This window comes from Eucyclogobius newberryi, unplaced genomic scaffold (genome assembly GCF_026437365.1).
Source record: "Eucyclogobius newberryi isolate DKJ021-1_F unplaced genomic scaffold, fEucNew1.0.hap1 SCAF_3, whole genome shotgun sequence".
NCBI lineage: Eukaryota > Metazoa > Chordata > Actinopteri > Gobiiformes > Gobiidae > Eucyclogobius > Eucyclogobius newberryi.
Genome location: NW_027315945.1, coordinates 11,142,533 through 11,167,809, shown reverse-complemented (window position 1 = coordinate 11,167,809; position 25,277 = coordinate 11,142,533). Strand labels below are relative to the sequence as shown.

The window sequence follows — 25,277 nt, the reverse complement described above, 5'->3', positions numbered from 1 at the left end:
GCTTCTTGACTGAGCGTCAGTGCCATGACAACGGGACGATGGCTGCAAGCGAAAAGGCTCAACTCAGAAATGTGATTTTGATGTGAACATTCTGATGTTATCCTGCTTGTTTTGGAGCGCGGCTTTCTATATTTAAGGTAAGGAAACACTAAACACGTGGCTGTGTTTTACAGTTTGTCTCTTGACAAGCTAGCAAGACACGTTGTTTCTGGGAATAGAACCATAAGGGAATTAGCAGGCTAAGCTAAAGTTATTCAGCCAGGAGACGAGCCTGGATAACTGTTTATGTCTATGGCATTGATCAGTTCATGTTTACAGCCCTGAGAACTGGAATATAGCACAGACTTTAGCTTTATTTTGTGTTTGCGTGTTTAAAATACATAAACGTAGCTTAGTTTCATGTTATTGATTCCTTAATTTATGTATTGTTAGGTGTTTACGATTGTTCCAATACTGAACTTCTGTTAAAATAGACTAAATCTAAAGGTTATGCTATCACTAAAGCAGCATCACATAGTTTGTATGTATGTTGTATTATATGTACATAGCATGTGTCCAGTGCAGAGTGTAACGGTTACTTACTATAAACACTGCCTTGTATATACATTGACTCACCATTCTATTAATAAACTAAACTACACATTTACTACTACCAAATTATAGTGCACATTTTCATACTATATTCTATTTGCTGGTTCATTTTATAATTCACACTGAAAGAAAGTTAATATGTTGTTGTAGAAGACTCGGTTGTAGAAGACTCGCACTTAGTTCCTCACTGGATTAACTGCCCGTTCCACCTGCTCAGCACTTAGCACGGAGTAAAGCTGCTTGCCCCCGCCTCCCCTCACCTCGCCATTCCACCCCTTCTATCAATCCTGGTCACAAGACTCTCATACTATTCCACTAACGGGACAACTTTCTTTGTCCTGATTTGAAGTTGAGTTTGAGGAGGAAAAAAAAATCTGTGAATAAAACTCTCCATATACTAAAGTGTTTAACTTCTTTTCTCTTTTATCACTTCCCTACAGCATGTCTCTGTTCAAAGCCCGTGATTGGTGGTCATCAGCTCTGGGCGAGGGGGAAGAGTTCGACCAAGGATGTTTGTGTGTCGGCGATGTGGACAACAGCGGGACAGGACATGGTCTGTGTTTGTAAAGATGCATAATAGTGGAAGCTGAAACAATCCATTTACTGCTGATCATTTTCATCATTGTTTTATTAAAAGCTGTGCTTTGGAGTAGACAATTGCAATTATTGTTTGTTTTATAAGTCATACATTCCTCTTCCTGCAGATAAGGTGGTGGTGGGCAGCTACATGGGAATGCTGCGGATCTTCTCTCCTCATGCCAACAAACCCAGTGAAGGAGCTCTGGGCCTGGCTGAATCTCAGCTGTTGGAAGTAAACCTACACAATGCCATCATCCAAGTGGAGCTGGGCAAGTTTGTTTCGTAAGTAAAGTTTTCATAACCTTCTATAGTCTAAGAGGCAAAAATTATGTAGATTCAATTCAATTTATTTTTGTAACACCCAAAATCACAACAACAGTTGTCTCGGAGGGCAACAATGAAAATCGGATTAAACAGTGTCCATAGGGACAAGGGGCGATGTCCCAGGGTCCCCTGTCCTTAGACCCTCCTTCTCGGCCAGGGCAAAACTCCAAAAAAACAAAAAAAGTAGAAACCTGGAGGAGTTCCACGATGAAGGAGAGATCTGACTCTCACAGACGGACAGACGGACGCGAGAGAGACAGTGGAGCTGGAGCCACTCAGGAGGAGAACCAGTTCTTCAGGAGGAGAACCAGCTCTTCCAGGCAGATGAAGAACTGTTTATGTGGAGTAGAGACCGCTTTTCCAGGGACTAGAGGAGCATCTGGGTCCACAGGTCATCAATGAGCCTGTTTTGTTGTAGTCAGAAGCAGAGGATAGTGCTCAAGCTGCCATACTTCCCCCATAGTTGCTCCTAGAGCAGCGTAGCTGAATCTGTAGGTTTATATTTCTGTTCCTAACTGGCCTGATCACAAGCGATTTCAAATCTTTTGCAAGAGCTAGTGATGATTAGTGATCTATTAAACAATGTGAATGAAAGCAAATTATGGATTTTACTATTGTTTGGTCATAGTACCAGCTATTGTGAATAATTGTAAAATTGACATGTTTCTTCTCACAATAACCGTAACATTAAAAATGTATATCATGACATCCTTATGTAGGTATACGGACATGCCTCCTGACCACATATGTGCATAGATGATACATGTACTCTTTTGAGTAGGTGGTCTGTACATGGTTAGATCATAGAGATACCAACAGTTTTAGAGCTCCTCTAGTGCCACTTCTCACCCACTGCACAGGGTTTGTCTTTAAACAACCAAGTATTTCTTTGGACTACAGCTCTAGATCCTGATCGCTATTCATCATAAGGCATTCCTCAACTGTAATGGTAAACCTTAAGTGTTAAAAAGACCTTTAACTATTAAATTCTACTTTTGCATCTACTAAACGCTTTTGTCATATTAGAACTGTGCTTGCTGGATGCATTTGTTGTTAAATTAAAGTGAAAACGGGAAATAAACTCCTGCACTCTTTGAAAAGTCATTCCCATTCCTGTCTTTTATTTAACATTTCTGAAACATTGTAATAAATATATGAAGAGTGTGACATTGTGTGGGAGTTAAGGACCTTTTCTCTTCGACACTTGTTGCCCACTCCGCTTTGCAGAACTCACTATGAAACAATTTTATAAAGGAAAATGATAAACAGAAGTAGAAAAAAAGATGCTATTTGACAATTTGACTTTCAGACACATGCATATTTTATTTCGCAATATGCGCCTCTGCTTCATCCGTGATGTTCCATTTCCCATAAACACAGTCATTGCTTTTTCTGTCTTATGATAAGGCATTAGATTCCAGGCAGTATCATCCATTCACATCTCATTTCATTCATAAAAGTCCATCCGCACATTTGCTTGCCATCACAATAACATGTGGTCATTTCCTATGGTTCTTCTTGCTCCTTGGGGTTTACAGCAATCAGGAGGCCAACATCCCACACAAAACTATTCATCTTCTTTTTTAACACGTTAAAAAAATACCAGCAGATCTGATATTAACTCGTTTACAATGCTAGAGCTGACAAAAAAGTTACATAAAGTGCAGGCCTTTTCCATAATTCTGGGAAAGGCCTTGGTGGTTCGCCCCACCTCATCATCTACTGGGAACAGAATGCCACTGTCTGTTTTGGACATGTCATCTTTAGTTACCCAGTGGTTTTCAGGAGTTCCTTTAAAAACAGACCTTAGCTTGTAGAAACTGTATTTTAGTTTATACCAGTGGTTCCCAACAGTTTGCCTCCCTCCCAACTTGTCTTGGTTGATTGCTATTTTTCTCTCAAATATACGTAAATATAAATTCACATGTAATGGTTTATTACAGTGCATAAGCAACGTTATAAAAGTGTTTTTTATTTTTATTAAATATGAAGGGGGAAAAAAAACGGAACAAGCCACAGAGAATACCGTAGTCAAAAGAAAGTCAGTCTGGCAAATGTCCCTTATGTATCTGTCCCATCTGTCCCAGTCAAATTCACAATAAGTCCCTTTTTTCTGTAGTTATTTCACTTCAGTCCTTGACAGTGGGTTCAGTCCCTGTCATCCATTTCCCTGATATTGCTGCAGCCAAATGTGCATTCCACAGGTATCCATTTATCAATCCTGTATGTCCTATATAGTTTTTAAATTCAAATGGAATGTCAATGTCCTATGATTTCTAACGCACATTGAGATTATCATAAATGCTGACTGAAGACTTCTAGATAGAGAACAGCTAAGAATAAAGTGTGAGGCCATTTTGATTTAATAACGCAGCTGTCTTTGTGTCGTCTTGATAATTGGACAGATAACAATTATTATTAATTTAGTAATGATTATTTTGATTGTTGCAACCTACAATCATTTATTTTTGTGTCTATCATTCAGGTGTTCAGATCTCCTTCACCTGGCTGTTCTTCACCCGAGGAAACTCTCAGTATATTCTGTGTCAGGTATGTGTGTATTAAAGGTCTAGGATGTTGTTTTTTATTTACTGAATTTATAAGTAAGAACCTATTGAGATTGAGACCTATTTTTATGGTGATAGTGTGATATTACATTGTTCAAACTGTATTTGTGGAGCAGTGTCAATATGAATATATGCCAACACAATTTATAAAGCACAAAATGATATGAATTATAGCTTTATACCAACTCATATCTCAGTTTTATCACTGGATAGTTAGAACGTGTATAATTTGGTAACGTGTACATGAAGGCGGCCTTTTCAAATCAATAGAATGGATGTGGCATAATGGATGTGTTGATAATAAACGCAATGTGTTTGTAGGCACGGCCGGAAACGTGGAGCATGGCGACCAGTACCAGCTGAAGCTAGTTTACGAGCACAACCTGCAACGGACTGCGTGCAACATGACCTACGGCACTTTTGGAGGGGTCACAGGTGAGGACAGCACTCGCCCAAATCCAATACATAATATAGGTTAACAAAAGTGATATCAGATCGAGAGCAAACTATCTACAAATGTTGAACTAGGGCTGCGCAATATTGGACATGTACTGTTAATTACTGCAGTATTGACTGTACTTTATAGGAGAAGTTAACTGATTAATTGCATCCATTCGACTATTGAGATCATTATAAACTAACTTAGGAATCGGATAATTGTTATCTGAAGTATACACACACCAGAACAGGCAATGTGCTGAGAGGAGAGGTTCAAGGCATAATTGGTGTTTTTGATCAAAAACCTGTTTTGTCTATAAATATACTCTATCAGGATGTTCGGTGTTACCATAGCTTCATCTTGGTCAAATGAGTAAAGATCTGATATTTACAGGCATTTAGCATTTTAAGTAACCAATTAATAAATTGTAAGAACAGTTGTTGGATAAGATTTCAGCCCTTGCACTTATAATGATTTACAATGTTTTTTGACATATTAAATCAAATATGTTCATGCCTTATGTTATTAGTCCAACTCTGTCAAAACCAAGACAAAATCAAGGCTAATTTAGACTAAATAAGGAAACTCGTGATCAAGATCTATCTGTTTTAATGTTTTCATTTTGAAAATGGTACATTTCTGTCTGATGAAGGACCTTGCGATAGTTTTTGTTTGTTGCAATATTGATTACTGTGTTAGGCAATATTACGACATTGATACTTTTGCGTTTTGTGCAACCCTATGTTGGACCTTATCATAACCCATATTATTATATTATTTATGGCGCTGAGTCCTTTTCAGCTTTCAACAGTCACGCATTTATGATTGAATTGTTACCAATTATACCATAGAATTATTGATCTCTCTAGGTAAGTTTTATACTATAGGCAGTTAATATTATGATGTGAACACAATAGATTTGTAGTTATAATCTATAATATATTAGTCTGGTCTTGATGAATAGAGAAGGCTATTTAAAACAAATCTGGCGAGGCGAGTTAAGTGGTGGATGGAAAGAAAGAAAAATGTATCTGTTCCCTCACTCGTCTGTTTTTCTTGTGGAAAAACCTAGAAGGGGAAAGCCCTTGACTAGTGCACTTCCAAGAAAAACTCACATGCACATAAACACGCACACACCCGGGGAACCCCCTTTTAACTGCAGAAGAGAGTGGATGGCAGTTGCAAATAGAGGTTGTATTGTTAAGACGCCTGTGTCAGCAGAGAGGTGACTGGACTCTGCGGCCTGGCATCGCAGCCCTATAATTCACTGTATGTTAATGGTGATTGATAGAAAGAACAGCATGGCCCTGTTCAAACCAGTATCTTGGCTTGCCCTGGATTCACGTGCTGAAAGTGAACTCTGTGTGTGTTGTTCGGTTGTTCCATGTGAGGCTTTCCGGGAAAACTGTGTTGTCGTGAAAAAAACAAAAAACATTTCTTCCTAATCTCAGTCCCAAATGTGCCGGCGCTATGTGACTAAATGCAGAAATCTTAGACCCACATTGATAATCCCTCTTTATTTGGTCCCATCTCTATTTTAGCATTTTCCATCTGAACCACTAGATGGAGCAAGAGACCCTGTAATTGGCATAGAGTGAGCCGAAACCTTAATTCACCTTTAGTAAAAGGGAAAATCTTTCCATTCACCTCAGCAATAATTACAGGGATAAAAGTGCATTTTCACAACAGTAGCATTGAATGTTTATATGCTTGTGCAAAGATGAAGAATGTAATTTTTCTTCAAAGTAACCAGACCATGAAATCAGCATTGGAACACTACAGTTTGCCAAAACAGCCTAGCCCTAACCCAACATGAGACTTACAGCAAAAATAGCAAAAATAAACAATCCGTAGAACATTTTCATGAATAGAAGTGCACATGATTACGTTTGCCAAAGCAGCCACATGTGTCCTCTGTCTGTGGTGCTCGAATGCATATTTGGGTTTGGGAAGGAGCAGAAGAGGAAAGTAGGAGGAGAGGCGCTGGGTTCTATAATAGCAACCATTTAGCCATGCTGTAGGCGCTGTAATAGCACCTCTGTACTAATACGCCTCTAATAGCTCACTGCCAATGGGCCTGGGTCAGTGTCAGGCCACACCAGGCAGGAGCACACTCTGACTCCAGACATTGAAGATCTGGGCACGGAACAGCCAGAGAAATTATCCAAAGGTCTTTGGCATTGCTTGTTATTAAAATGATAGGCTTTAGCTGAGTAATCGCCTATGGTTACGTTGCAAATGCTCTTAATAATAAATGATGTCAAAAGGTATCTGTCTTGTATTTATTCCATTTTGTTTTGTTGAAAAAACATGCATTTTTACTGTAAACAGTGTTGCCTCTCCACATATCTGACCTGTGATTTGGGCTAGCAGTGTCACCTGCTTAGACACAGATAAGTTTAATGCCATACTGTTGAACATTCCAGGCAACAGCTTACCCTCCACCAGAAAAGTGACATAGTGCACCTGTAGTGTTGTGTGAAAGGTTCTACTCTATCATTTTACAGTATTTATAGTTTATAGTGCATATGAAAGGATTACACGTACATATGATTATTACTGTATTTGGTGGGATAGTACCAGTGGTAAATATTTGTCATGAAAACAAATCCATGTCATCAATACACACAATTCCTGCCAAAATGTAGGGACAATTTACACAAAATGATTTAGAATAAATGTTTAAACGAACAGTTTCAACATTTATTTTACAGAATAAAGTATTTTTGTTGTGAAAGTATAACTATTGTGTAAATTAGATGAGCTTTGGTCCTTTTTTACACTGTGTTTGCTGTGGAATTACCTCTACCTGTCACATCTGCTGCCCGTTTCCCACCAGGAAGTAAAATAATAAACATGATGATCTATCCACCTAGGGAGAACTATGCAAAATGTTATCAATATCTTATCTAATATCTTAATATAATCCTGTTAACTACAGTTTTGTAAATGGTGTGGTCTAACCTGTCATATGCACTTTAATGCTCATAGAGATATAACTGCAACTGGACTTCATCTGCCAAAAAAGCTTTTCCACACCAGTTCCTCACTTCCTGCTTGAGAGACGCAGCGATGCAGAGGGCGGGTTGCTCTGTGCTGGTTGGACACGTTTTATTAATGATACTAATGGGCCTGTTTCTTCTGCCGTGTCTGCACCGCCTCTAAAGACCTGTTTTTTCTGTTCTACACGGGCGTGGGGGGGCTTGGGTTACACACCCAATTTGGCCGTTCTGACAGAGCCCGCTCTGTTCTTCTCCGTATGAAGCACCAGCGGTTCTTATTGATGCTCCGGGCCGGCTTTCTGGGTGTCTGGCCGCGTGTTTGTTTGACCCTAAAACGGGTCTGTGCTGAGGCCACCCCATAGATCTGCTTTGTGTCCTGTAGAATGGAGTCCTCCTCGTGCAGCTGCTTCCAAGCTTTGGTTTTAACAGATAAATGTGTAGATTTGTGTAAAGGGGGTTGGATGGTTTGTTGTGGAATTCAGGGGCAAAAAAAAAGAGTAACCTACCTCTCCATAATAGTGCCCTTGAATGTGAAAGTGGTTGTTGTAGTGTCATACATAACCAATTGGCCACAAAGTGTTTTTCCCTGTCCCTATTTGGAATGATCAACTTCAGAAAGTATATACACCAGATGACTTTGTCTCTTCTTTAAATGCATATGACAGGTTTTTTTTTATAGATTGGTAAATATAATGATCATGATAGTTTTGCACCAATCAAGTCGAAGTTTGTGAAGAAAAGAAATGAAAATTGTATGAAGTAGAGCAGAGTTCTAAAATATATTGTTGACATCATACGAGGGAGACACAAGAAACGTGGTTTTTTCACCCTTTAAACTTTAATTTAAAATCAAGGTATGTCGTGTATTTTGTCTTGTCGAATAATTATTTCTGTGTACATTATAAGTAAACGGTAAACATAATTGTGTGATGTCATGATACAATTAGGAAGTAACATTTTAAACCTTAAAACATGGAAAATGGAAAATCTTAACTTTATTAGTAAAATGAGTTGTCCTACTTTTGAACCCCCTTCCATATGCACACTTTCAATTACAATATACAACTACACATTCTACCTAATGTTGTTATTATTGTAATGCTATACAGGAGGTTAAACAAATATGGCGTTCGCCCTCTGAACGGATTGAAGCCAGCTCAAATCTTGTACGGAGCTCTGAGATACTCCTGTCATAGCAGCTGATTGTAACAGGGAGGGCATCTAATGTAGAAATATGAAAGTTTACTATGGCAACTACTGATGGAAAAGGAGAAGCCTATTATGTGGCAGTAAGAGCCTTATTATTAAAAGCCCTATTTCAATCAGCCAATAACATTTTATTTATAAAGCTCATACAAGCACCTTGCATCCACACAGCCCTTAGAAACTGAACCAGTTGTGAAAGCACCATGAGAGGAGCCAGGACCAGAGAGTCGCCCACAGCCACTTTATTGTTTTTTAATGACAAAAATAATTTCATTAATTCACTTTTTTTTATTTTTAGCCTTATTGCCATACCCAATGAATTTGGAATGACTTTAATCACTTTAGCTTAATACAAGTTATACATTCTCTGGTAACATTTTCTATTGCTTGATACACTTTTTCACTGTTAATTTGAATTGTTATAACAACTTCTTTGAGTTGCGTTTCCTTCAGTAAACCAGAGCAAGTCCTACTTCATGCACCTTATGACATTACACCATCAGAACACATACGCGTACGTATTCTACACCCTCCATAGGTGCTTAGCTCGGCAGGTTCTGGCCGATGGATGCCGAGCGCTGTAGGTGGCTGTATCCCTGACCTCTAGCTGATGCTGTGTGAGTTTTAATAGCACATTGAGGCCTAATTATAGTCTTCTGGTCCCACACAGGCCCACTTTATGAGCGCGTGTGCTCCAGTGCGGCCCACTTAAAGCCCCTTTTCTAACAAACACCTATTCAGTTTCAGGCCTATAGTGTGTGGAGGAGGTGTCACTGGATATGTTAGATTAAAGCAGCACCTCAGCACAACAGGGCGTCACAGCTAAGACTAAACATGCCACGGCTGTCACTGAGGATCCCTGCTGCTTCAAATGGGGATGTTACAGTTCCCAGAATGATACATACCAATAATAAAGATGACTGCTGTGCTCCAGGGCTGCACACTTAGTACTGCGATTTTGATTACATTTGCAATATGTGTTTAAGAAGTAGGATTCTGCTCAGAGTGCACATCGCAGAAAACTCCACGATCTGAAATATTAACTGATAAACTAATAGAAAATAACATGTTTGTAGCAGCTTTTGTGATTTGATTATTGCACCAATTCAAATCTCCACGGAAAAAAGTAGGTAACGTCTCTAGGCAAAGTTACTGGTCACGTGCGGAGAGGTGATGCTGCTAACAGTACGAATACATGTTTTAAATGTTGTTAATAAATACAAGATATATATGATTAATACCATACTGCGGGACATTCTAGACAAAGCAATAATCTCCATGGAAACGAGCAGAAAGGTTGAATAAAGTGCACCTTAAACCTGTTTTTTGAAGACACAACGGTTTGTTTTAGCTGTAGGATTTGTGTGGAGCTCATTCTAGTTTCTGAATTGGCCGAACAAACATTGAAAAACAAAAAATCAATGACCTCATGCAATATTGCCACATGCTACTCATAAGAAGACCAACTTTTCATACAGAACAATGAATTTGATACATGAAATGGTTAAAAACTATGAGGATTGCCTTTACGCTAACTAATACCGTAAAGTGGCTCATATTGGAGTACACAGAAAACAGAAAGGCAAATGTTTCAACTTTGACAGCTCACATCTGTGCAGCATTCTTGCTCTCTGCTCCTCAGATTCTTTAAATATTTAAATTAGTTTGTTTACTGTAAAAATGCCAGAAATCACACCCATCCTATCATTTCCACGGATAAATCTTTTAAACGTGTCAGTTGGCTTGCATTTTCTCATGCTTTCTTGCTCACATAGTTTCTGCACAATTAGACAAGGAAGTACATTTATTGTCAAATGACAACTTTATGTTTGTCAGAATTAATCTGAAGAGGATTTATTTTCAAGCCTCTTTTTTATTCAACTATAAAATCATTGTTCTTTTTGTCTGTCCCACCTGCAAATCAGTGCAGATTTGACATAAGGTCACTTGTTTTTAATAGTGGGATCAATAAAGTCTGAAAATGAAAAGCTGAGAAGAAATACACTTTGTATTTGTTTGTCAAACCAGGGGTGTAATGCATTGCACCAACTTTGAGCTTTAGGCAGATAACATCAGAACACCCTCCTTTACTGTGTATGCACAAAAATTTTAATAGTAAGTAAAAATGACCAGTTGTAAGAGACATGACTTGTGTTGCAGGGCACCACTCACTGTGTATCCAGTCCATGGATGGGATGCTGATGTTCTTCGAGCAGGACAGCTACAGTTTTGGGCGGTTCCTCCCTGGGTTTCTGCTGCCAGGCCCCCTGATCTACAACCCCAGGACCGACAGCTTCCTCACAGTGTCATCTGCTCGCCAGCTGGAGAGCTACAAGTACGCTTTTATTTTCATTATTATTTTATATGTGAACTAAGTTTACAAGGAACCAAAAGCTGCCAGCGGATGTCATTTCCATGTGTCTAGTGTACAGACAAAAAAATACATGAATGCAAACTACTTGCATTAAAACACAATTGAATATATGTACACTGCTGCTGCTGGATACATTCCAATTTTATTTGATTTTTGAAATGCTCAATATTGCTGCAGACTTAAAAGTGTCAGGGATCTAGATTTTCCTGTCTTTATGTTTGTGTCTTTAAGTATTTACGCAAACGAGTAAATATGAAGAATTGTTGCTGATTATGCCATAACATAGTTCACCCAATATATGCCAGCCATTGTTGGAAGGCCTAAAAGCTTTGTTTGAATGGGGAATTCTTGACGGACATAAACTGGAGTTTACTGGGATGATTGACAAGGTGAACAATTTTAGAAGCCTGGCTATATTAATGCCACGTTTTGCCCATTTAGAGTTGAATTTGCCTCACAAGTTTCATTATTTGGGCATAATTCTTGTATATTATAGTAAAGTAGATTTTTTTCAAGACGATGTAGATTTAGGTGAAGCTTTATACTGGTCTTGATCACTTATTTGACTAATGTCCATGGAGTCTTAGTGTACAGTCACACTCAACTGTCCTCGTTTGGTCTTGATCCCAGTTTAGTCCTTATGTTGACTCTGTTTGGTTCTGTTCTAGTCTTGGTTAAATCCTGGGGCCTCATTTATAAAGCTTGCTTATGCACTACACATTGCGCAGGTGGTATTTATACAAGTTCTACTGGGTGCAGGACTGTGCTTATCTCTGCGCAAACCGAGAGTGTAGAGGTGAAGAGAGTTTGAGGAAGGGTTTGATGCAGCAATTACATTTTATATAATCATTTCATTCATATTTCCATAATTAAGCAGATGTTAGCCCACACATGGAGAAGGGCGTTTGATTCCATTAATTATTCTCAACAACACGTGACACTTTTCAAGCCGTCCACAACAACAATCGCATCTGAGAGAAAACTCCTCCCTTAGATGAGCAATGAGCAATGTTTGGTGAAGCACTGAGACAACATGTCTTTACGCACTGCGCGCGGGGGTTTAGATTGGCCCAAATGATCCAACATGAACAGAGCCCCATACTGTCCGAACCTGCCCGACCCTGAATATTCCCATCATTATTCTGTAACAGAGAACTTGCTCTCAAGGGCCCTCCTTGTCTAAATAAATGAAATAATAGCCTAATCTGTGCACTTAAAGAAGTGACTGGAGTTTTTACATTCCACGCAGTTTTATTTGTAGAATATCCTTTATAGGATAAAGCGTCATGTGTTTAAATGCTTTTGTGTTTTACTTCGTCTTTGCTGAAGCTCCTCCACTCAGGAGGGCATCTGCATGTATCTATGTGCGTAAACAGGGCCAATCCTCATGCACATCTCATTATCTGCTCATGTTCCGTTAAATTATCTTCATAATCACTTTGCGTGGCTCTTTTATGGCATTTTGGAAGTGTTGAGAGGGCCTGACGTGATGTGCTGCTGCAGGTGGGATTTCCAAAGCACAAATTGCATGGTGGAGAGCGTACACTGTTTTATAGGTGGCGTAGGCTTCTTGTGGCCACTAGGAGTACGCACTTGCTTAGCAAAATGTGTACGCAATCGTTATAAATGAGGCTCCTGATCTTGTCCTAGTTTAGTTGACCACATTTTTTATAGGTCAACAAAGTTTCATTGTAAGAATTTATATGGAGAACTGCAGAAAGTAGAAGGCATGGAGAAAAATATCTGAAGTTTTAAGAGTAAATGGTAGTCTGGCATTTTAGTTATCTGCACTATTATCTGTTATAGTAGATAAAGAGTCTTCTGTATGCAGTTAATGTCAGATACATGGTCAGATCTTCAATACTTAATCAACAAATCCCTCCGCTGGCCATGTCTAGTCGACCAAGAATGTCTTTAGTTGAGAACAGCTTGGCCTCGATGTGTTCCAAAGCCCATCCCACATAGATATTAAAGCCTGCTATTGACTGATTGTTTTTAAAGTTTTCCTCGCGTCCATCGGGTCCATCGGGTGCGCAGCTGCCAGCGTTTAGTTTGCCTGCTCTGCTCCGAGTCCTGCTCTCCCGTGGATTGAGCCGAGCGTTAGGACCCGGGCCAGCACACATACGGAACAGCAGGCTGATTTTGGCAGGTACCTCCTTCACAGCGAGAGGACATCCACACCGACTGCCCTCACATGCCTCCCAGACCCCACAGCTGTTTGTTATCTTCCCCCCAAACTGTATCAAGAACCTACGATTAGATACTCCTCTGGAAACACTGACTTCACATCTTCTTCCACTGCTGCTGGCATGGGTTCTGTGGACATAGTAACTGTAGCTGAGGGCAAATGGGAGTCACCACTTCAAGAAGGTTCATACTGCCAATATGTGCTTGTGTGCAAACATAAACTACTCATTAATTACAATGTAAAGTCACTCTGTTCAGGCTGCTTAATGGTAAGTTGTGACACTGTGACAGACAAATGACAATTGCAGTGAGTGGTTTTCATGAACATGGCTGTAAAGCAGCAAATTTTATAATGATTTTATTTGAATAATCTGTTAACTATGGCCCGGGGGCGAAATTTGGCCTCAGACCAATTTGTGTTAGCCCTCTTAAATTGATGAATGATGGGAATTGGCCCAAATTACCATAAATTGTACCTTACTGTATCTTTAAATATCCTCTTCCAGCATCAGCTCAGTAACAAACATTTTGTAAAAACAGAAAAAAATATTATGGTTAAAAGCTCTAAATACATTTGTGGTGATAAGGAATTGTTTATTGTGATAAAAAGGTTGATAATAATCGTTCGTGGTACATTTTGTATAATCGTTTTAAACTCCATCAAAGATAATTGCTGTTATTCTACCTGCCTATTCTATTGAGCCAAAAAATGAAATTTATCCATGATATCCTTGTCTAGATTAGCACAATTCTATAATAGTTGTTTAAATATTATATTCATAATATTGAATTCAAATATAATAATTAATATCCATAACCACACTTTGTATTATATCTTGTTCATGTAATTTTCTCGCAGTTCAGCTGTAGACAAAGCCCCTTTTTATCCAGTTTGTGCATAAATATCAATCCACAACATACTGAAATCCACTACTTAAAAAAGTTGACCTGTTTGACCAGATAGCATGAGAAAAGCAGGTGCGCAGTAACAAAGAAGACCGGCACACAATTCTACTGGACCATACCAGCTATTTTAATATTTTACATTTCCTTAACAAAATACAGGTACATTTTCTTCCTTTTAGATGCTGCATTATGGCATCACAGACCACTATATCGCTGGATCAGATCACCAGGTCACCAGTTCATCCAGCGTTTTAGATTTCATATCGGATGACTGCTCAAACTCCTGGTTTATTTAGCCTGCTGGCCTCATGAATACGAGCTTGATGTAGTAGCGCTGGACTCTATGTGAGCTTTGGCGATGCCGTTGAGCTGCAGTTTGGCCATGACACAGTGGGAGCAAGTGCATATACTGGCTGTTTGTATATTTAAAATGTGTCCACTTTTAGATGATGAATATGCCAAAAGTAAATCAGCGTGTTTGCTCAAGCGTTTCCCTTTCATATCAATGAGAAGGCCCTTTTCCTCCACCAGTGACATAACGCTCAGCTTGTGGCTTTAAAAAGACTGTGTTGGTCCTTGCTTGTCTTTACTTGGAATGTATTTCAGAGTTGAATGACCTGCATGTTGTAGTTTGAATCAATGTGAATCTAGAATTTAAAGACCTTTAATAAGGCTTGAGGTTTGGCATGTGTTTTAGGACTACAACGATTAATCAACTACCGGTAATTGTGACTAGTTGACTACATAATAAATAATTGTAGTCGTATTTTGATTGTTCCTAGAAGCCTTCCTGCACTATATTTCAAACTTTATTTGGTTGTTGATGTACAACAGAAATAATCGGTTGAATAGTTGACTAATCGAACAGTTGACCACTAAAGTAATTGTTTGTGACACCCCTAATGTCTTTGATTCTCAAAATTATTAATATTTTTGCTATAGCAGCTAGTATGAAAAAAGTCGATACAATAACTAAATGTTTATAATGCTTATTTAGTTATGATATGATGCTTATTATGATGGTTTCAGAATTGTTTTTATTTATTTTTTTAATAAAAGGCTCTTTAAGCTGTAGTGTTGAATAAATCAGTAAGTTTGGGCTGCACAGTATTAACAGTTTACTTTACAATAGTGTGATATCAACTATTCAATTTAAACTTTTTTTTTTATTGCAAGTGTAAATGTTATAAATACAGTTCTGCATTGTATTTATTCAAACTGCCCTCGTGTGTCGAAAGTTGTCATTGCAGACTCAAGTGCTTTGCTCAAGGTTCAATTTCATGGCATTTTGGTCATCTCACAAAAGGCTGTAAGTTTATACCTTGTTAAAGTATTATGTGGCTAACATGCATCACGTTTTTCATAAGAAAGTTTTGTTACTGTATGAGAAAAAGCCCCTAAAACGCGTTAAGAAAAGTAAAGAAAACATATTAGCATATAGCATTTAAGCTAGCGGACCTTTTCTAATTACCAAAAAGTGAATTCAAATGGTGATGTAAAACACTCTGTCTGGATAACAGGCAAATGTGTAGTGAGGAGAGAACAGTTAAGGTTGAATTTAGTTAAACTTTTACTTGAATTTAATTTAACTTCTCAACTTGTCATAAACTAAATGGGCACATTCTCAAATGAAATGATCACATCTTGGATATTGGATTTGACAACATCTGGCGCAAAGCGAGCTATTTAATAATGTGTTTTTTCACTTGTCTTTTAGAACACTGTGCGCTTTGTGTGGCTTTAGCCTTTTCTAATACTTGCATTAATCAAAGTGGGAGCAGCCACTGATGAATGGCTCCAACACTCACTCCCTGTCCAGTCAGTACCTCATAGGACCAGAGTAAAGTAGTGCACATGAACTGGTGTTGTTTTAGTATTAATGACCATATCAAATCCACGCAGAAAGGTCCACAACACTGCCCACAAGCCTAGACATTGGCTTTTTTAATCTGCAGGCCATTTTCTATGTCAGGAAATAGTTATGGTTTGACTGATGACAAGGTTTCACTTCTGGCAGCCATCCACTGAGCAGCTTGTTGGACTTTTCACAGCTACTTTAAGCTCACAAATATGGTCTTTTATAATCGACTTGTGCATTACAGTCTGGTCAGTAAAATGTTGGCATTGGAATAAGCGATAATTTGATCATTTGAAATATTCACCTGGGTTGTCAAAAATAAATACAAAATTATCACTAATATTAATCGAAACTATCAACACTAAAAACAAATAAAAAACTAAATTAGACTTTTCCTGAATAGATTTAGACTGATATTGGTCATCATCCGAATTAGCATAAAAGTGATAACTCTGGATTATTTTAGTAGTCGACTAGTCTGCCATCATTATAATTTTTTTAATTATTTCTATGGTCGTTGGAGAATTTTCAGAATCAGAATGAGAATGAGAATGAATACAAATACATTATCAACCAAATAAAGGTTGAAATATGGTGACTGAAGGCTTTTAGGCGGAGAATATTTACAATTGTAGTGTATTATTGATACAAATCTGAACATGTTTATTCTTTTTTAACATTTTGATTTAATAATGCCACTGTCTTTTTTTATAAAAGGTATTTTTGTATGTGTTTTAGAGTCCGTATAGTCCAGAGAACGATTATTAGAACAATTAGTCAATTAATCGTTGCAGTACTGATGAGAACATTACTACTTTTATTTTGTGTTAAAATTTACGTTCTATACATACATTATTGTGGTATCAAAATCTTATCTGTGGGGCATAATCAAAATGTTCGATATGATACTAAAATAAGTTCAAAAGTAGATGTATGGGGGGGGGAAATTACATTAATGACCAAATTGGACCTTTCCTAAACAGTTTTAGAATAATCTTGAGCTTTTTACTATAAGACCACATGGTATAATGAAAAGTACAAATATTTTTTGTACAAAGAGCATTTTACAAATTAAATTTGAATTCTTGTGTATGTGCTTTATTAGCCCATCTAAAAAACAAACAAACAACTGAATATAACAGTTTAATTCTAAAAATGTACAATCTTAGTTTAGCACTGGCATTCTGACTTGGCATTTGGCAGACTTATTGAATTGAATTTCCATCTCCTACAATGGAACAGAGAACTGCCAGCTGCATTGATTAACTGTGGGGCGGTGGTCTGCATACCTGCGTTAAATGACTTACAGGAAAAGTTATTTACTACCTGTATATGGGCTGTAATTCCATATGATAATCACAGGTGTGTGGCTGGTCTTTGCACTAGATTCTACTCAGAAACCACTGCAGCCAAAACCAACTGAGCACAGATCTCGCTGACTACTTTATCATTCACCAGGAGACGACTCGTCTGGCAAGGCAATAAAATGTCACTAAAACAAACAGCAATGAAATGGGCGTTGTGTGAGCCAAGTTGTATTCATATCTGTGTGTTTTTGTTTGACAGGTATGAAACTCTGGCAGTAGCCACAGAAGCAGAGAACAGACAAGACCCCGACCTTCCTGTCAAAAGTGGAGGCAAGAGGTTGACGGTGAGATGGGAATATTTCATAAAAACACAATAAAACATTAGAGGTTGAGCTGGGTGATATGGCAATGTTGTCTTATCTATCACATACAAATGGCTTTTAATATGAAGTTTCATGAACCTAAACAAGACCGACTCTTTGTCAATGCTATTTAACACAAACTTGGTACATTTTAGTCCTCCAAAGTTTGAGCTCTGCTTCAGACTACATGCTTTTACTGACAGGGGACTAACTGTAAACCTCTGGTTACAGACTCCAGCAGATCATTTATTACAATTTGAATTGATTAGATCTGAATATCGTACAGCCCTGATTATAGCGCCAAGAATCAAACAATCAGTTGTGCCAGTAAAATTCAGAAGAGACTAAAAATAATTGACTTTTGTTAATGAATTTGTTGTAAAATATCAATTGGCAGACAATTATTTTTCATTTAAACTTAAGAAGGAAAAAAGATACATGGTTTAATCTTTGTCTGAATTAATTTTAATTACTCAAAAGTCTGATGAAATTGATCAGTTATTCCTTGTTCAAGGCATTTCTGAGGAGATATATGTGGTAGCTAAATGGCTCTGCATTGATCTGGATATGAAATCTAAAAGGATTGTGCATATTTTCTAAATATTTTGGCCGTAAATAAATAGCGCTCATCATAAATTTACATTTGCTTTACTGTATTCCTCAATTTTGTCAGGTATATTCATTGAATTCCAAATGGGCATATCGAATGCACTTCTCTGGTTTCAGCCTGACTGGACGTTGGTTCTTGGAGAGCAGGCCCTGGAGCTGTCCGTGCCCTCCTTCTCTCACTCCTCCTCGTGCATCTTTGTCTTGGGGGAGAGGAACCTGTACTGTCTCCGTGACAATGGTCAGATCCGCTTCATGAAGAAACTGGAGTACAACCCCAGCTGCTTTCTCCCCTATGCATCGTGTACGTAAACGCTCACACAAGCACACAAATAGTTCGGCAGGATGGATGATTTTTTGGCGATTTGAGAACGCAGGCGGAAGTGCGCATGCGCACTCCCCCGTGCGGACTGATACAACACACACGTGCGTTTGTTTATTAGCGCAACGGAGCGCATCGCATCTCTCGTCTCCCGTAGATTTCTGTCCACTTCTGCGTCAGCTCGAACTGTCTTTCTCCGTCTTCATTTTGCCCCGTACACTGAGGGAACTATATTATGATAGATCCATGCGCTTAGGCACGCGGAAACGTGGGGACGAACCGCACGCGGCTGCAGGTGAGCGGTAGGTGCGTTTTATGATTGATACGTGGCAGGACAAATGATTTATCCACGCCACGTGGAAATATGAAAAAAAAAAATCTGAAAAAAATCGTCCATTCCACCTTTAATAGAAATTTGATTGGAAACATTTTATAATAAAGGTAGATGGATAAATGTATACAAGGACTTAATGAATGAAGAATATCATGAAATGCATTGTCCATTTATTTGGATCCCCAAATTGACAGCTACTCTCCCTGAGGTCCTACAGTGGCCTGCAAAAGTATTCTGGAACTTTCCACATTGTGTCACGTGGCAATACAAACTTAAATCAATTGTATTGATATTTGTGATATAGCAACTCAAAATGACAGACAAATGTGAAGTGAAAGGAAAATTATACATGATTTCCAGAAAATAAACTCCAGCTGTCCCCTGCTGGATTCTTCTGAGTAATGTCTGATTTTAGAGTGATGAATTTTATCTTATAACTACTGTAATTGTACTTTGGGTTGGGTGACTATTATCATCTGTCCTTGAACTACAGATGAAAAATAGCCTTCAAAACAGAAAAGTGCAGCGTGCTAAAGTATTCAGCCCCTGAGTCAATACTTTGTGGAACCGCCTTCTGCTGCAATTACAGTTGAACATTTTTTGGAGTTTGTTCTTTGCTCTAGTCCTGGGAATCACAGGGTTCCTCACGATTTGATACGATACACGATACACGGCTCACGATACGATAATATCACGATTTTGTGATACATGCGATAATCGATATATTGTTCATGATATTCTACGATGTATCACTATTTTTTAACGAACCCAATACATTTTAACATAATTTATTTATTTGATAAATCACAACCTGTACAAACTCAACATGAAATACACCCATTTTAATCATCAAAATGTCACATGGTTTGCGTAAACAAGTTTCCTGTCAATAAACAAGCAACAAAATTGTTGTGCAAAATAATTCTGGAAATTATATCAAATATGACTCATGGCGATGTATCGATACAGCAGCCCACGATATTGATACTGTATCACCAAATTTAGTATCACGATATTTTGATATTCTGGCACACCCCTACTTTGCACACCTGTTTTGCTCATTCTTCTTTGCAAAAAAGCTCAAGCTCAGTCAGATTTGATGGAGAGCGTTTGTGAACCGCAGTTTTCAGATCTTGCCACATTTTTTTTATTGGATTTAGGTCTGGACTTTGACTGGGCCGTTCCTACACATGAATATGTTTTGTTTTAAACCCTTCCATTGTAGCTCCGTCTATATGCTTAGGGTCGTTGTCCTGCTGAAGGTGAAACCTCCGCCCCAGTCTCAAGTCTTTTGCAGACGCCAACAAGATTGCCCTGTATTTTGGCTCCACCCATTTGTATAACCTAACCTAACCTAACCATAACCTAACCCTAACGCTTTAACTACAACAAACGTCTGTGGCCTTCACAGAACAGATACAGTTAGACTGAGAATAGATTACACATTCAGTCTTTCAGCAATCATCAGGAAACTTCTGACAGCAATTGATTGCACTCAGGGAAAAGGAGCTGAATTCTTTTGCATGCTGAACTTTTCAATTTATTTTATTTTATTTTTTTGTTAAATCTGGAAATCACATATAATTTTCCTTCCGCTTCACAATTGTGTGCCACTTTGTGTTGCTTTTTCATAAAAAATGCCCCAAAAATATATTTAAGTTTGTAGTCGTGCCAAAATGTGGAAAAGTTCCAGGATAAAAAATAGGCTTACTATGAACACAAGTTTACAGTTGAATTTACATATGTAGAGCAGAAAGTGAACAGTGCAGTGAGTAATCATGATTAAAGTGACAGTGTTTAAGAAGTGTTCATGAGTCCAACGGCAGAAGAAAAGAAACTGTTCTTATGGCGGGAGGTTCTGGACCAGATGGACCGTAGCCTCCTGCCTGAGGGGAGTGGCCTCCTGCCTGAGGGGAGTGGCCTCCTGCCTGATGGGAGTGGCCTCCTGTCTGAGGGGAGTGGCCTCCTGCCTGAGGGGAGTGGCCTCCTGCCTGAGGGGAGTGGCTCAAATAGTCCGTGTCCAGGGTGAGAAGGGTCGGCTGTGATCCGACCTGCTCGTCCCAGAGCTCTGGAGACGTGCAGCTCCTGCAGAGATAGAAGTCTGCAGCCGATCACCTTCTCAGCAGAGCTCACAATGCGCTGTAGTCTCTGTTTGTCCCTGGCTGTGGCTCTAGCGTACCACACGGTGATGGAGGAGGTGAGGATGGACTCAATGATGGCCGTGTAGAACTGCACCATCCTCTGCACTGGCAGCTTGGCTTTCCTCAGCTGTTGCAGGAAGTACATCCTCTGCTGGGACTTCTTGATGAGGGAGCTGATGGTGGTGCCGAGAAAGCGGAGGGAGTCTACGGTGGTGATGGGGGAGTCTGTGATGGTGAGGGGGGGCTGGGGGTGAGGGCAATGAGGGTGGTGTCATCCACAAACTTGATCAGTTTTACAGAGACGTGGCCGGTATGAATACGTTTGCAAGTTTCCCATAAATTTCCCATTTCCCATAATAAAATTATTGCCCCCTGTGTCTAAAAACAAGATGACCAAAAAATTGGTAAATCAAATTATAATTCATGCCTGTAGTCTGTTCATTAGTATTCATAAATTATATTAAATAAAGTAATTCAAATATAGATATAGTCTCAATATAAAGTATGAAAACCACAAAATATTACTTTCTCCTAAACTATAGCTTGCTTTACACTTATGCGTCGTTTATGCGTGTGCCTGACAAACCTTATGAAATGTATCTTTTAAAATGTGCACAATTGACCTACCATTACTTTTATAATAAATCTGATTTATCTTTGCTAAAAAACTAACTAAAAAAACACTAACTTTTTTACACTGCATCCTCATCTTCAGAAAGATGAAGAAGTCTCTATCAGTAGTTAATAATATATCAAATGAATTAAAGTAAGGGACCAAAGCAACCAGATGGAGAGGATGGGAGGAGGTTGTAGCATGGCCAGCGTCTTTTCTCTGTATCTGTTTCTAATTGTACAAATTGAAATATCTCCGCTTTCAAAGAGCCTTTCATTTTTCATATTTGCTCCAGACTATTGGGATTATTCAGATGACTGTTGGAAGTGGAATATAATTTGACTGCTTGATGTGCCAGCGCAACAAAAGCTGCTTGTATTTGGATGAAGCTGCTGTCAACAATCAAAAACCGCTCACAAATCCCCCAAAGCAGAAATCCCCAGTCACTCACGGGAACATCTGCACTCTCATGTCCGCCATTCAAAATTTATTGTCCAACTTGACCCCACTGAACGTAAACGCTGCCACATGCGACTTCAATAAAGCTCCTGACAGCAGCGCTCAGCATTTTGATCAAATAAAAGCCAAAGTGCTACAGCGGATTTCAACAGGGCTGAAAAACTTAATGTTATGTTGGATTGCAATGCTGAGTGGAGTTCACAAGCTCGGTGAACTCCAAATGTCAAAGGATGGCAAAGTGATTCAGCCATTCATCGATGCAGAAGACACAAACTGGCAGCAAAGATTCTCTCATGTGTTGCTCGAGGGCACATCAGCAGGAAGAACAGGGAAAAGGAAATAGGACCCCAATCCTCCAATCACCTAACCACCTACTTGTGTTGTTAAAAAAATGTAATCAGCTGTTTTGCAACTTATTAGTAACATTATTTGAATCATACACCTGAAACTACACCCCCCTTATTTTTCCTTTTCTTTTTTAATGACCCTTTTTATCCCACTGTTGATCTTTATCTTTAATCTTTACAATCCTGTGTTTGAATGTAGAAGAAAATCAAACACACTTCCAGAACCTCATAAGGCAGCAATATAATAACATTATAGTAATATTATTCAATATTGTTATGGAAGTTTCCTGCAAACAATGACCAAGTAAAAGGTGACTAAGAGAACAGGAAGCAGAAACAGAGTTTTGTCTCTTTCAAAAGGTGGAGGTTTATTCGCTTGCACGGTGGACAAACATCTCACTTTCCCTGACAAATGATTCTGTCCCTACCTGTATACCAATTACAGAGTAAGCCTTTTATAGGCTGTGACAAACACTTGACACGTATGCACATAACTACAATCAAATCAGCTCCAAAAGAGATGGACCAGACCCTCACGCCTGTGGCGGTTCGAGCTATCTCTTCAGAGGTCAATCGGAGATGTTTTCCACACATAATCAGGTCCTGACGCATAATTTGCCTGATCCTGGCTGATTAAGAGGCGCCGGACAGTATAATCAGGAACCAACATTCTTATATCATCTGCACACAGGAAAACAACACAGATATTAATTTCGTGACATGTCATGGCCTAAAACAACATCGGAATGACATGACCTGACCCATTTTCTCCATTACAATATCTAACTTCCAGCTCCAGTTTCTTAAATTCACTAGTGTGGAAACTAAACTGTTAGGGCCCACAATATTATCGGTGAATTATTGTCTAGCATAACGTTATTAAGAAATGTTTATTGTTACATCGTTGTTGTTAGCATGTACACTATTTTTTGCTAATTGTTAACATGACTAATCCATGAAAAACAGTGCTGGATGTAGAAATATCGATATAGTGATTTCTCAACCTTTGCTTGAGTCAAGCTTCTTTACATAAATCTGTGTCATTATCCGGCTCATTCAAAAAAATATATGCGGTGTATATATATTTAGCAAAAGTACTTTGCTTTGCTTTACACCTGTTACAACCTTCTCTGGTCTGCATATTAACCTTCCAAATGTGTTTGCTGGCTAGATAAAAGTGAAATTTCCCATGAGCTGTATTTGGCCCACAGGCCTTGACTTTGACAGGTATAGATTACACTCTCCTGTGCGTTTCCTAACCTCACTTGCTCTGAATCATGGCCTTTACTATAGCCATTTGTCTCTGCCCTTTTTTTTTTTACGGCATGTGAGAATTGAAAGGCTCATAAATTTCGAAAGAAGAAAAGGAAAATAAAAGGATTTGAAATATTACCCAGGTTAATAGAGGGTGTGTAGCCATAGATGACAACATATAAATAGTAGCTTGGCAAGGATAACAAGAAAAGCGGTGATATTTTAGACGCACTCCCAAAGCAAGGCCATTGTAATTAGACTATAATTATAACGATGTGGAAGAGGGAAGGTGTATGCTTGCTTTTATGTGGCAAAGACATACACTCTGTCATTTTGACCCCTACTGTGTACCACCCGGCTGACCACCCTTAGCCTACTATATAATACTATCTATTCCAAGGCAGCCATGTTTGTTTTGCGTGTGGCCATCACCTCAGATCTCTCTAGGTGGTAGTTGCTCCATTGGTGGTATGTGTGCTTATGGAATAGAAGTAGTATTTATATTAAATGTTTCACAAGTTAGTGGAGAAAGTTGATATGTAGTGTTTGATAGGTTGTGCTTGGAGGAGCTGGCATTGCCTCAATAAATGATGTCAGTGACGATATATTAGCCCTATCCTAAAGTTTGACTCCAGCCGGGTGAATTTTCTTTCCTTTTAAGTTCTTTAAGGAGAGCATCCCATTTGTCTCATTGTAGGTGTATCCATCAGTTGCCTCCTTAACTTAATCCAGCAGCAATGTTTGTTGTCCTCTGTCCCAATGATGTTATAGCTCCATCCCGACCCATAATGGGGTTCTCTCTTTAAAAATATCAGAAAGGGTAATTGTTATTATAAGTCTGTACTACTCGGAAGCTAATTTACAGGGAACTAGTTGCTGAAATTTGTCAGGCTTGCACTGCTTCTACTGCTTATGGACAAGCCTATGGATTCTTCAATGGACTTTGAAGAATCTGTTTAAATATTATGTTACAAAAAGTCCAATTGAGTGTTTGAAAATCAATTTAAAGCAGAAAAAAGTAAAATTTTGACAGTATTAAAAGTCCCTGTGATGATTAAAGGTCCCATATCATGCAACATAGACTTTTCAGAGCTTTTAACATTGTTACAGTGCTATTGGTACTTCATGTATGTGCCCAAAGAGGTTTTTGATTGATTCCTGCAGTCTTTAGCTAGAGAAAAGTCTCCCTCCTTCTCCTCAGATGAGCAGACGAACAGAGGCTACCCGTGTGTAACTCACCCTTGTATCTGATCCCACACACAAAATTTCCTTTCTCTTCTGCTTGTTCAGTGACGGATGGCACCACCAACCTGTTGCTGGGTAACCACACCAACATGCTGCTGGTGTACCAGGATGTCACTTTGAAGTGGGCTGCACAGTTACCATTTGTGCCCATAGCTGTCCGAGTCGCTAGTTTCCCGTAAGTATAACTCTCCAAAGTACACATTAGATCACGATTTTATGCACCATCCATAACACACTCTTTTTATTTAGTGTCA

At 38.8% G+C, this 25,277-nt stretch overlaps 1 protein-coding gene across 2 annotated transcripts in view; it reads left to right on the top strand.

Annotated features, from left to right (window-relative positions):
• The window catches only part of bbs9 (Bardet-Biedl syndrome 9), a 203,721-nt gene continuing 178,444 nt past the window's right edge, over positions 1–25,277 (top strand). For both annotated transcript variants that reach the window (XM_072460825.1, XM_072460824.1), the window contains exons 1-9: positions 1–137; positions 1,032–1,144; positions 1,296–1,452; positions 3,980–4,044; positions 4,383–4,496; positions 10,869–11,043; positions 17,600–17,684; positions 18,429–18,612; positions 25,069–25,198. In XM_072460825.1, coding sequence (XP_072316926.1) covers positions 1,033–1,144; positions 1,296–1,452; positions 3,980–4,044; positions 4,383–4,496; positions 10,869–11,043; positions 17,600–17,684; positions 18,429–18,612; positions 25,069–25,198 — 1,022 coding nt within the window. In that variant the 5' untranslated portion in view covers positions 1–137; position 1,032. The remainder of the gene's footprint in view (positions 138–1,031; positions 1,145–1,295; positions 1,453–3,979; positions 4,045–4,382; positions 4,497–10,868; positions 11,044–17,599; positions 17,685–18,428; positions 18,613–25,068; positions 25,199–25,277) is intronic.